This window comes from Piliocolobus tephrosceles, chromosome 1 (genome assembly GCF_002776525.5).
Source record: "Piliocolobus tephrosceles isolate RC106 chromosome 1, ASM277652v3, whole genome shotgun sequence".
NCBI classification, from domain to species: domain Eukaryota; kingdom Metazoa; phylum Chordata; class Mammalia; order Primates; family Cercopithecidae; genus Piliocolobus; species Piliocolobus tephrosceles.
Genome location: NC_045434.1, coordinates 155824722 through 155838346, shown reverse-complemented (window position 1 = coordinate 155838346; position 13625 = coordinate 155824722). Strand labels below are relative to the sequence as shown.

Sequence of the window (13625 nt, the reverse complement as noted above, 5' to 3'; positions counted from 1 at the left end):
TAAAAAATCTACATATAAATATTGGTGCTCCACCTTGCAAATGTATAAGGGTAATTCTCCTAAATTACACTGAAAACAGAAGATTTGGTCTTGGGTCCTATTTATGCTGCTTTCTGGGCAAGTTACTTAGTTCCTCTGGGCTTTAATTTGCCTAGCAATAACATGGAACAACAAATCTTCTTATCATTCTCAACAAATTTTATATGTTCCCCACTTACTTCATAGAACTACCCTAGAGATACAGTGAAATAGTGCTACAAGATTTTATAAGATTCTAAAGCTATTACAGATGGTTAGAGTTGTTTTGAATATTGCAGTGGATTCTCATAGACACGTGGGCTGAAAAACATATTCCTTTGTCTGTTGCAGACAAGCAGAATGATGTGGAGATCCCATCTCCCACCCAGAAAGACAGGGAGAAAAAGAAAAAGCAGCAGCTCATGACCCAGATAAGTGGAGTGAAGAAATTAATGCATAGTTCAAGCTTAAACAATACAAGCATCTCACGCTTTGGAGTCAACACTGAAAATGAAGATCACCTGGCCAAGGTATGTATAAGCTCAGGTTTTGTGCATGTAGCTCTCTGCTTTACAGCAGACAGATGACCGTATACCTTTTAGAAAACAGTAGGGATTGCTTTTGCATTATTGTGTTAGGGAAGCTCATATGAAATGAGTTTACTGTGAGCAGTAAGGCCTTCTGAAAGCTGTCATTAGAGGAAGGTTGATTAAACATGAGACCAAGTCTTGGGGGAGAGCCTGGATCTCTTATGCTGGTAGTTATTAAGAATGCCATTGTTGGGGCATCTGATGGAAGATCCTTTTTCCATACCAAAGAACCACTTTTTTTGTTTTGTCTCGAGTTAGGTTTGTTATGGACAGTTCATTATGAATGAAGAATCCTTCTGAAGAGACATGGGGAAAATCCAAGGAAAGGTCAATAGGCAGGTCTCAATTATCCCAGAGGACATTTCAGGGACTGTATGCCGAGGACCAATGGGAAAATCTGCACTAATCGGTGGTGCTGGAAAAGAAATAAAGAGAAATTGACAGCACTGAGTCTGGAGCCCAAACTCCAGTAGTGGAGGGAGGCATAGAAAGAATTCATACATCCTTTAGGAGGCCACATAAGGTGATTACTGAGGTCCTCTCAGCTTTGTGAGAATATGAAATGAGCTTCCTGTGAGCAGTAAGACCTTCTGAAAGTTGCCATTAGAGGAAGGTTGATTAAACATTAGGCCAAGTCGTGACGGAAAGCCTGGATCTCTTACTCTGGGTAGTTGTTAAGAATGAAATAAGTTGGTCCTTAAATCAGATAACCTTGGAATAATCTCACAACACAGGACTGAGTGATGTTTCTTCCAGGTCTATCTGTGGCCCAGAAGCCCTAGGATGTAATTTATGACTGGCATTCTTCATGACCTTTTACATTAAATTGGGTTGACTTATGCACATTCTGAGAGCTGAGTCTTCCTGATCTGGCTTTCAGTGATGATAACCAAAGGGCAGAGGAGTTTTCCCTGAGACTGTTTTCAAGCTGTTACTAATGGGCCAGTAAGCAGCAAGGGGAGAGACAGGGAAATTGAACTAGAGTGATCTCTGTTCACTTGTGGCCACCTTTGAAAGCAATGTTGGTTGAAGACTGATGCATGTCCAATATAGGTCAGCAACTAAATTTATAAATAGATATTCTCCTTTTTTTGAATAAAAAATGTTCAGAAATTTGTAGCTATCATAAAGAGGACACACGACCTCCTAGGCAATTTAACTTTCAGATTTTCATGCAACCGAAGCACTCTAAGGAGACACTCTAAAGACTTAAGCAGCCAGTGTCCAAAAAATAAATTAAAAGAATGAGGCATGTGAGCACAACTTTCCTTATTCCTAAATTCCTTTAAATTTTTAATTGCAGGAGCTGGAAGACCTGAACAAATGGGGCCTTAACATCTTTAATGTGGCTGGATATTCCCACAATAGGCCCCTAACATGCATCATGTATGCTATATTCCAGGTGAGTGAACAGGAGTGAATGTTGGCTTTCCAATTGGATGACTCTTTATGATTTTTTTTTCCATCTTACTTTTCTGATTTAACTTTCCTCCACTTTGGACATCTACTTATTTATGTTCTAATCCATTTTACAACATAGGAAAGAGACCTCCTGAAGACATTCAGAATCTCATCTGACACATTTATCACCTACATGATGACTTTAGAAGACCATTACCATTCCGATGTGGCATATCACAACAGCTTGCACGCTGCTGATGTAGCTCAGTCAACCCACGTTCTCCTTTCTACACCAGCATTAGACGTGAGTAGTTATGATCTGTTTTGCATTCCTGCCCATCCTCCTTCAAAAATGCCATACCAGCTAGATGTAGTAGCATGTGCTTGTAGTCCTAGCTACTCGGGAGGCTGAGTTGGGAGGATTGCTTGAGCCCAGGGGTTCAAGGTTACAGTGAGCTATGACTGCTCCCTTGGACTCCTGCTTGGGCAATCCTGTCTCTAAAAAAAGTAAAAACAAAACAAAAAAAATGTTTTAAGTGCCTTACAATATGCAATATACTTACAAAATTAATGTAATTAGACCACAGTGCATACTTGAACTGGTTCTTTATAAAATGTATCACATCCATTAACTGAGCTATTTATAAAAAATGAATGATATTTCTACTTGCTTTGCTTTCTAATATCAGAGTAACTTTCCCTTTACATCTCTTACTATTAAAAGTATTTAACTATAAAGCAATTAACAGGATTTCAGGGCAGGAATCATGTCTTATTCTTCATTGTATTTCTAGTAAGGGATGCAATGTACCTCAAAATGTCTTGTTCAGTGTCTGATAGATAGTATATTCTCAATATGCAATTACTTTTCTGAACTGCCCAACACCACCCTAGGTATATACAGAGCACTATATTCCCAGGGGGGTATCGCAGAAATATAAAATACTCTCTATATTTCTTATTAGTAATAAGTATTCAGAGGCTTATTCTCCTAAAAAATTATAAAACTGATGCTGTGTATTGAAGAAATAGTAACTAAAAATCTAGAACCGAAGAATTAATAATGCTCAAACAAGGAGAAACGATATTCATAGTTTGCCATACCAACTCTGAGAAGGTGGCTGTAGCTCCTTCCTTCACAGATTAATGCATTTGTGTATATCAATATAATCAACAATATATGCAGCAGGTCATACTCTTACTTGACAAATGAAAATGATGGTCAAGTACTCCCAAAATGTGCTGGACCACTGCAGGAAGGGACTGGCCATGCCCTATACAGCCTCACCTTTACAGATTCAGTTTGGAAGGTGAAAAAGGATTGGCCACAACTCTGTTGCTTGAGTTGCATATTTTCTAAGAAAAGAAATCCAAGAAATCTTGAGAAAGTGAGATGGAGCTAAGGGTGTTTGATCCCTCTGAAGGAGAGAAAGAGTACTGTTTTTATACCCTGTGTGAGTATCATAGAGTGAGGCAACACTATTTATCAACTGCCCAGTGTTATTAATAGTATACCTACTGAGTGGCCAGAAAATGGCCATGAGTGCGGCAAACTTTTTAGAAAAGGGAGGGTTCAATGAGTGCTTGAGTAATGGGATTGGTCATTATAGGAGAGGTGGAAACTTGCCTCAAGCTGGCGTTGGAAGGACCAGAAGATTTAACTAATCCCAGAGGATGAGGGAAGACATTTCAGCCCTAGAATGAGCACCAATATATACCTTATTAATCCTAGGTTTGAATCATTGTGCATGGGTGGGGGCAGACATGACATGACATGAAGGAATTGAGCAGTGGGGCCTCAGGTTTCACTTCTTAGGAAGGTTCTCAAATCTTGCCCATAGTAAATGATCAGTGGATAGGTGTTGAATGAATGAGTAATATCTAAAAGCTTGTGACCACACCATAAATTTTGCTTTGGGAAATAATTTATTGCTTATCTTATGAATCGGGAGTTTGGCCATTTTCTCTAAGTTATTCAGCTAACAGCATATGAAGGTTGTTATATCTCAGAGCAGAGCCAGCCTGATTTGCTTCTTTGCTTCTTTGACTTGTATCTGCTTGTGTTACATAAGCACCATGCTGCCATACCACTGGTCCAAGAAACAAACATTAGACGTTGACACACTCCATGAGATTTGTGCTAATGTCTTTCCAAGCATCAGCCTTTAGGCTTGATGTGAGACTGAGCTCTGGCCATCATTCCTTTCACGTCAGAGACTTTATGATGATGAACAGAATCTACATTTACTTAAATTAGTATATTGAGATATTACATAAATCAACAATCCCTCTCCCAACAAGGATAAAGTAGGATACTTTACAAATGAAACTGAATAAGCAAGATAGGCAAATTGGATGTGGAGTTAAATGTGTTTATTTGCCCAACAGGCTGTCTTCACAGATTTGGAAATCCTGGCTGCCATTTTTGCAGCTGCCATCCATGACGTTGATCATCCTGGAGTCTCCAATCAGTTTCTCATCAACACAAGTGAGTTCACCACTAGAACAGTCATTCCAGATAATTGTATGATTCACTGCTTAAGTTTTTTCCTCCTAATGTTTTCATTATGGATAATCACAAGGATAATAGTGAGGCAATCCTTCCATTCCTCTCAAACTGGTCAGGCCTTTCATGGATACTCAGTCCAGTCTGGCAACACAATGTTTGAGCTGCTTGGAGAACTTGGAGAAGGTCATAGGGGAGCCATAAAAAATACTCAAAGTTTGACAAATACAATATGTAAGGAAAGAATAACAGATATGGAATTATTCATAAAGAACAAGAAAAGGTTTGGTGATCCCATGATAATGACTTTTGATATTATACAAAACTCCACACAGAACGTAGTAACTCACTACTGTCCCTATCTGCTTGGGAAGCAGCCACAAATGTTAAATCTGCACATGGGAACCTCCAAGCAAAAATAAGATGCTGTAAAAGGCACCGGAATGAGTTTCCACAGTTCAGAAGGAAGGGTCATTAAAAGTTCCACACATTTTCCTCCAACTGCATAGATTTGATTATGGACTGGGAGTAGCAATGACCTGAGTAACCAGGGGTGGTCTAGCCTTAGGATCCCAAGCCATACTCAAAGCTTTTGTCATGCTTAAAATGTTTAGTTTTCACACCTTTGAAAATCCTTTCATTCTCTCAAATAATGCACTATCTCTAAGTGCGGGAAATCTAAGTAGTTTGAGAATATTGGTTATCCCATTGTGGTCATGAATAACATCAAGTACTGACAGTTTCCTAGAAATGCTTTTTGAGCTACTTTCTGGAAAAGAGTCTAGATCATCAGTCCTTGACCTTTATCCAAAGAATATCTGAATGACCTAGGTTTGGAGTACACTGGATTCTTTTACTACATTCTTCTATTGAACAAACAAAATGTTGGGGCAGCTATGTGTCTGCATGGATTATATCAGTTGGTAGAGTGTGGTGTCATGAATCAATCCATATATAGGCCAGTTAGCTTCACACAGAAAAATGGTCTATCTACTACAGTCACATATAGCACTGCAACATATAAAGCCTGCTTGTAGATCTATGCCCTTGATCACAGGATGAACAAGAGTACTCATCAGAGGTTGTAACTCAGAGCACACTATTAAAGCAATGATATATGTGTAACAGAACCTGCAATTAAGTAACACATTACCACCGCTTGTCTGGTATTCTTGATTAAAATGTGGTTTCGTAAGTCTGATGACCATATTCCCAAGCAGACTTCTGTCTAACAAAAGATGCCTTTGGTTCTTCTATATAAAAGGCAGGCTGGAAGCTGCAGCTTAGGTTTCCAGATATTGCAATTTCTCGTGGAGAGAGCCAAAAGACAGAAAATTTGACATCAGAATTGTTCCAAAAAAGTAGTAATGTATAGTATCATATTAACAGAAAGCTCTAAAAAGTGATGTTATTTGGGTAAAATGAAGTTTTACATCAAACATTATCTTTGACAATCCCAAATTCACAATTGCCAGAGATTAGGGAGCATATAAAACGTGAATAGACCTTGTAAATCTCATTACAATGCATAAAGGTGAATAGACCTTGTAAATCTCATTACAATGCATAAAGTTTAGTGGTACTTTCGCGTTGTTCTTTTCCAAAGTACAAAATTTTTGAAGACACATAAAAATAGGATTTAGCTGCTCAGGAATGCCCTTACCTAATATTAAATTCTTCATCTGAGATATAGAATGAGTAAAAGGATTTTAAAATACAATGACTTTTAATCACAGAGAAAGCTTATACACCAGTAGAAGCATTTTTTGCTTACAAACTGATGACTTCTGTTTGTAGAGGACCACTGCTTCTCTAAGAGGAAATGACATGTGGCTGGTGGTTCTTGAAATAATTTGGAGAGAACTAGGTCTGATTTCACTCTGAGATAATGCCAACATTCAAATCATGTCCCTTTTTAATTAAGTCATCATTTGGTCTGATTTATTAGATTCAGAACTTGCTTTGATGTATAATGACGAATCTGTGTTGGAAAATCATCACCTTGCTGTGGGTTTCAAACTGCTGCAAGAAGAACACTGTGACATCTTCATGAATCTCACCAAGAAGCAGCGTCAGACACTGAGGAAGATGGTTATTGACATGGTAAGACTTTAGCCTCTCTACGTTCCTCACTTACTGCCATTCTCTCTGATAGACTGAATTTATTAAAAGTTTTCATTTTCTTTTTACCCAAGGTGTTAGCAACTGATATGTCTAAACATATGAGCCTGCTGGCAGACCTGAAGACAATGGTAGAAACGAAGAAAGTTACAAGTTCAGGCGTTCTTCTCCTAGACAACTATACTGACCGCATTCAGGTATTTGATGAAAGTCTTTGATTTAACACAAAACCACACCAAACTAAGCTGAACAACAATTAGAAAAAGAAAACAAAGATAAATTCAGTTTTTGGTATATCCTAGGCTACTACTATAGCTTAGGGCTTAAGAACAAGCTAAGGAAAATGGACATTCAAGTTTATCCTCTAATTTATGAGGAAAAAAAATCCCTATTTGTGGAGTTGCTTATTAGGTCTATAAATAAATTGCAAAATCTATTTGTAATAGGGCATACGTGACTGTTGGTTCCAAAAGCTTGTGTTTGGATTTAAATCCCATTGACTTGAAGTTTGTTAAGTTTGTTTTGGATATACAAATTGCCATCAGCTGTTCTCCTCTTTCCACAAGTGGAAAATATGAAGTTATCTACTTGGAGTAATTCTTTGCATTCTTTCCAAACTGAGAAAAGGAAATGATAGCAGCATCTGACCTCTAATGTTCCTTCCAATTTTTAAATTCAATGACTGTCAGTCTAAGAAAACACACATTTTCCCCTTTGGGACTCTGTAAAGGTAAATAACTGACCCAGGCTAGCACCATTGTAATTCCATTTTTTTTCGGTGCATATGTCATAATTATAATGCAACTAAAATGTTCCCGGGTTTAGTACCAAGCGTACTAGTATGAGAAGGATGAGATGTTCCGGCAGTATTTACACCTAATTTTATGGGATTTCCAAAAATTGATGATTTCAGGTCCTTCGCAACATGGTGCACTGTGCAGACCTGAGCAACCCCACCAAGTCCTTGGAATTGTATCGGCAATGGACAGACCGCATCATGGAGGAATTTTTCCAGCAGGGAGACAAAGAGCGGGAGAGGGGAATGGAAATTAGCCCGATGTGTGATAAACACACAGCTTCTGTGGAAAAATCCCAGGTATCTAATATGAGATTTTCAAAGTATTTGCGAGCTCTGCTGATTGTAGAGCTGGAGGGTTCTATTTAATTCCATTTTTCCAATAGAATATGTATATATGAGATGAGGAGGAGACCGTTACGCATTTTGTTCCATTATAGTCAGGACTCATGTGACTTCTCCATTACACTCAGTTTCACAGGGTGGGGATAAGTAGTCATCAGAAACCCATCAAAATTTGGACTACATGTCCCTAAATCATTTAGATAGTTGTCTCTGACGTTTGCAAATCCAGCTGAAGGATCTGAACACTGGTGTCTGCTCCATCCCATCCCTCTGGATTTCTCCTTGCTCTGTCTTCATTTAAGAGCTCTGCTCCTCACCCTTGCTTCCAGTCCTCTGTTTTTATCTTCATCCTTAATCAGCCCACTGCGACCATCACCAGAGGCAGTCTCTTTTAACGTATAGTCAAAGCCCTGTCTTGTGTTCCCTCCCGGGATGCTTCTATGCTTTTGAGAACATGCTGACATTTTCCAGTTGTGTCCAAAGCTACACATTCTGTGTGTGCTTAGGACAGGGGATGATAGTCTGGAGGAGGTGAATACAGAAATGTCCAGAGGCCAATAGCTGCAGAATATGCAGCAACAGAAAGTATCAGTATCCACACAGAGTTTTTTCAAGAAAACGAATGGGCTGAGCCAAGTAGCTGAGATTGAGAATTAGTTCATAGACTGTCCAAGATCTTTATCCCAAAAACATTTGGATTGTTTATTGTCAGTATTTATCCTCTTTCCCTACTACCTGGAAACCCCAAATTTGCATATACTTGTAATATTAATGTACAGTTCCTTTGCAATTGTTATTTTGTTGCTTCTTAAAGAAACTCAACTAAATGAGTTTAAAAAAATCTGTGAAAGGGCTGGACACAGTGGCTCACGCCTGTAATCCAGGACTATGGGAGGCTGAGGTGGGCAGATCACCTGCGGTCAGGAGTTCAAGGCCAGCCTGGCCAACACAGTGAAACCCTGTCTCTACCAAAAACACACAAAAAATTGGCTGGGCATGGTGGTGTGTTCCAGTAGTCCCAGCTACTCGGGAAACTGAGGCAGGAAAATCGCTTGAACCCAAGAGGCAGATGTTGTAGTGAGCTGAGACTGTGCCACTGCATTCCAGCCTGGGCAACAGAGCACAACTTCATCTCAAAAAAAAAAAAAAAAACAAGAAAAAAAAAAAAATCTGTGAAAGTGATCTGAAGTCTAATATGCTGTAAAAATGCAAGTTAACATTGTTCAGGAGGGTCAATTCAAATAGCCCAAAGGCTTAAGTGGAACAAGATATGAATCAGTAAGGAGGAATAACACCATTTTATTAATAGCAGTGATGTTTTATATTTATATGATGTTCTGTGCAGCAATTCACACATTTTCCATATATTATCTTACTTGGACCCCCAAACAGCCTTGCAAGATAGATAAAGCAGATATTTCTCCAGCATGTCAGGTTCAAAGCTGTCCTCTTGGTCCACTACAGCAGCTCTCTCATCCAAAGCTCTTCACTCTCCATCTTAGGGACAGGTCTTCCTGTTGCCATAACATCGTTATCCACTCTGGTGTTTCCCACCGATGGGCTCTGCTGAACACTGTCTGATTGGCCCACCAGTAAAGCTCTTTACTGGGTGCCCTCAGGATTAATACAGCTCTCTCATCCTGTGATCTAGGGAATAAATAGCAGCTACCTTGCAAAAAAATTCTCAGCATTTCTTAGCAGAAGCAAAACAAGTGAAGAAAGGAAATGACTGCACTGTGTTCAGCTTATTCAATTTTCTCCATTACCTTGAGCTTGTTATTTTGGGTCCCTGGAAAACACCTTGAAAATAGTCTGTAACATTCATTAAGCACACGTAAAGAAGTAAAAGGGAGGGAAAAGGAGGGGGTGGAAGTGAGAGAAATATCTGAATCATGTATGATCGAGTTTTTATAACCAATGTAGATCAGAGATGCCCTGACTTTGCTGTGAATCTTGCTTTTTAAGGCTAGGAAAGCACCAGAAAGAAGAAGAATAAGAAAAATAAATAAATAAATATATATATATATATATATACACACACACACACACACATCATATATATATTTTTTATATATGAAAGAGTCACATATGACCAAAGTTCTTGTGTACAGTACAACTTGGATGTATTAAATGACTGGCCAAATACCAACATGTTAATAAAGGGAAGTTTCCAGTAGTGTGGAAAGAGACTTATATAATGTCCCATGGGTGGGTGCCCTTTGCCCATCTACCCCTAAATCCCAACCTAGCATCTCTCTAGCAACCCAGACCATGGCAGGGGAATTCCCTTCTCTCATTCAACTAGTGTCTATTCTTTCTCTCTACTTGTCCCCACCCCCAGTGTTTCCTGTTTGTCCAACAATGAGGAGGCCAGCGTAAGGCCACACTGCTAGCTCATGCAGGATGCATAGCCCCTGAGTAAACCATAACAGAGCCATAAGCCTGGTATTTAATCACAGGAACACCAGCAAAAGGAACTGCTTAATTGTTTTTTATTTTCCCTTCTTTCTCCTGATGGAAATGACTGTATGCTCTATAGATCCAAAACAATTGCATGAATGTCCATCGAGGGGATATGTGTTTCTTTCAGGGCTTAAAATATTTTCACGTGTTTCATCAAACTCCTCTACCAGCCAAAAGCATTCCACAGAACTTGAGAAATTCCAGAGTAGTCAGGAGCCAGCTCCTCATCACTTTGGAATAGCAACATATTTAAAAGTTAGCAAGGGAAAAATATTGAGTCAAAACACATTAGACCTGGGCCTGCCTTCTTCAGAAAATGACTCACAGAATCCAAGTAGTGACAGAGTCATGCTTTGTCTTTGGGTCCCTGGAAAACACGAGGATTCCATCCATACTTCTTATCTGGTGCACGTAAAAGGAAATGCAGTCTGTTGTAGTGAGAGGAACACAGGTTTTGGAATCAGACGAAGCTGGGGCTGAGTCCCAGCTCCACCACTCACTAGTTATGTGACCTCTGACAAGATATTTAATCTCAGTAAGTCGTAGTTTCTGCCTTTCTAAATAATACACAGCAATACTTACTTTTCAGGATTAAGAGAGAATACATCGATTGCATTCAGTGTAAGACCCACCGTATAGTGAGGGCCCAAATCATGGAATCCATTATGATTGATCTTTCTGGTTATTCATGTTCTTTCTTTGCATGGAAACCAGGACACCGTGTTTACTTTTCAAGCACCATCACAATAACAGATGTGTAATCTTATTTTTCTCCAGGTTGGTTTCATCGACTACATTGTCCATCCATTGTGGGAGACCTGGGCAGATTTGGTACAGCCTGATGCTCAGGACATTCTTGATACCTTAGAAGATAACAGGAACTGGTATCAGAGCATGATACCTCAAAGTCCCTCACCACCACTGGATGAGCAGAACAGGGACTGCCAGGGTCTGATGGAGAAGTTTCAGTTTGAACTGACTCTTGATGAGGAAGATTCTGAAGGACCCGAGAAGGAGGGAGAGGGACACAGCTATTTCAGCAGCACAAAGACGCTTTGCGTGATTGATCCAGAAAACAGAGATTCCCTGGGAGAGACTGACATAGACATTGCAACAGAAGACAAGTCCCCAGTTGATACATAATCCCCCTCTCCCTGTGGAGATGAACATTCTCCCCTTGATGAGCATGCCAGCTATGTGGTAGGGCCAGCCCACCATGGGGGCCAAGACCTGCACAGGACAAGGGCCACCTGGCCTTTCAGTTACTTGAGTTTGGAGTCAGAATGCAAGATCAGGAAGCAAAGAACAGCTCAGGAAATCCCACGGTTGACTTGCCTTGCCAGCAAGCTTGGTGGAGAGGGCTGAAGCTGTTGCTGGTGGCCGGTTCTGATCAAGACACATGGCTTGAAAATGGAAGACACAAAACTGAGAGATCATTCTGCACTAAGTTTCGGGAACTTATCCCCGATAGTGACTGAACTCACTGACTAATAACTTCATTTATGAATCTGCTCACTTGTCCCTTTGTCTGCCAACCTGTGTGCCTTTTTTGTAAAACATTTTCATGTCTTTAAAATGCCTGTTGAATACCTAGAGTTTAGTATCAACTTCTACACAGACAAGCTTTCAAAGTTGACAAACTTTTTTGATTCTTTCTGGAAAAGGGAAAGAAAATAGTCTTCCTTCTTTCTTGGGCAATATCCTTCACTTTGCTACAGTTACTTTTGCAAACAGACAGAAAGGATACACTTCTAACCACATTTTACTTCCTTCCCCTGTTGTCCAACCCAACTCCACAGCCACTCTTATAACTTCTCTCTGTTTGCTTGCCTTCAACAATACTTTTTCTCCTCTGGAGTTTAACTTTTTGCTGTAAACAGAATAAAATTTAACAAATTAGGGGGTAGAAAGGAGCAGTGGTGTCGTTCACCGTAAGAGTGTGCATAGTGCTAAGCAGTGTGCCCTGCTGTGTCTTGGACCCTGCCCCCAACAGGAGTTGTACAGTCCCTGGCCCTGTTCCCTACCTCCTCTCTTCACCCAGTTACGCTGTTTTCAATGTAATGCTGCCGTCCTTCTCTTGCACTGCCTTCTGCGCTAACACCTCCATTCCTGTTTATAACCGTGTATTTATTACTTAATGTATATAATGTAATGTTTTGTAAGTTATTAATTTATATATCTAACATTGCCTGCCAATGGTGGTGTTAAATTTGTGTAGAAAACTCTGCCTAAGAGTTACGACTTTTTCTTGTAATGTTTTGTATTGTGTATTATATAACCCAAACATCACTTAGGAGAGACATACGGCCCCCTTGGCAGAGAGGACAAGGGTGGGCTTTTGTTCACAGGGTCTGCCCTTTCCCTACCTGAGTTGCTACTTCTGCACAACCCCTTTATGAACCAGTGTTGGAAACAAGATTCTCACATTAGATGCTAAATGGTTTATACTGAGCTTTTACTTTTGTATAGCTTAATAGGGGCAGGGGGCAATGGGATGTAGTTTTTACCCAGGCTCTATCCAAATCTGTGTGGGCATGAGTTGGGTTATAACTGGGTCCTACGATCATTGTGGCCTTGGTTCAAAAAGCAACACTACATTTGCTCACAGATGATTCTTCTGAACGCTCCCAAACTACTGACTTTGAAGAGCTAGCCTTCTGCCTGCCATTAAGCAGGAATGTCATGTTCCAATTCATTACAAAAGAAAACAATAAAACAATGTGAATTTTTATAATAAAATGTGAACTGATGTAGCAAATTATGCAAATGTGAAGCCTCTTCTGATAACACTTGTTAGGCCTCTTACTGATGTCAGTTTCAGTTTGTAAAATATGTTTCATGCTTTCAGTTCAGCATTGTGACTCAGTAATTACAGAAAATGGCACAAACGTGCATGACCAATGGGTTTGTATGTCTATGAACACTGCATTGTTTCAGGTGAACATTTGATCGTTTTCAAACGTTTCTCACAATGTATGTTATAGTATTATTATTATATATTGTGTTCAAATGCATTCTAAAGAGACTTTTATATGAGGTGAATAAACAAAAGCATGATTAGATTAGTCTGTAGGCCCACTTATTTCATGATTCGTTCTGACATATGAAAAGCAGATCTTTCTCTTCTCTTCTGCCATTCCCCACAAAGAAAGCCAACCACTTTGTCCAGCCAACATCACAACTGAAGTTTCAGAATCTATGTCCAAAAAGTCCCCCAGTTTGGAACATTTCACTTTCTTAGCAACTGTTCGACCCAGCTCAATGATGCAGGAAGGGGGTTGAGGAAGGAAAACAAACAAAACCACTTTGCTCATTTCGAACCATTTCCTTCTACCTCTTTAAGAGTCTGAAGTGCTTAATCTACTAGACAAATAAAGGGAATCCC

The 13625-nt window shown here is 39.7% G+C and overlaps 1 protein-coding gene across 3 annotated transcripts in view; it reads left to right on the top strand.

Annotated features, from left to right (window-relative positions):
• PDE4B (phosphodiesterase 4B) overlaps nucleotides 1-13300 on the top strand; it is a 597589-nt gene extending 584289 nt beyond the window's left edge. For 2 of the 3 annotated variants that reach the window (XM_023210055.2, XM_023210064.2), the window contains 8 exons: nucleotides 370-548; nucleotides 1912-2010; nucleotides 2149-2313; nucleotides 4398-4497; nucleotides 6464-6618; nucleotides 6711-6833; nucleotides 7550-7732; nucleotides 11018-13007. In XM_023210055.2, the coding sequence (XP_023065823.1) occupies nucleotides 370-548; nucleotides 1912-2010; nucleotides 2149-2313; nucleotides 4398-4497; nucleotides 6464-6618; nucleotides 6711-6833; nucleotides 7550-7732; nucleotides 11018-11383 (1370 nt within the window). In that variant the 3' untranslated portion in view covers nucleotides 11384-13007. Of the gene's footprint in view, nucleotides 1-369; nucleotides 549-1911; nucleotides 2011-2148; nucleotides 2314-4397; nucleotides 4498-6463; nucleotides 6619-6710; nucleotides 6834-7549; nucleotides 7733-11017 lie in introns of all 3 variants that reach the window. The other variant, XM_023210049.1, reaches the window with a different exon arrangement.
• Nucleotides 13301-13625: the final 325 nt, after the last annotated feature.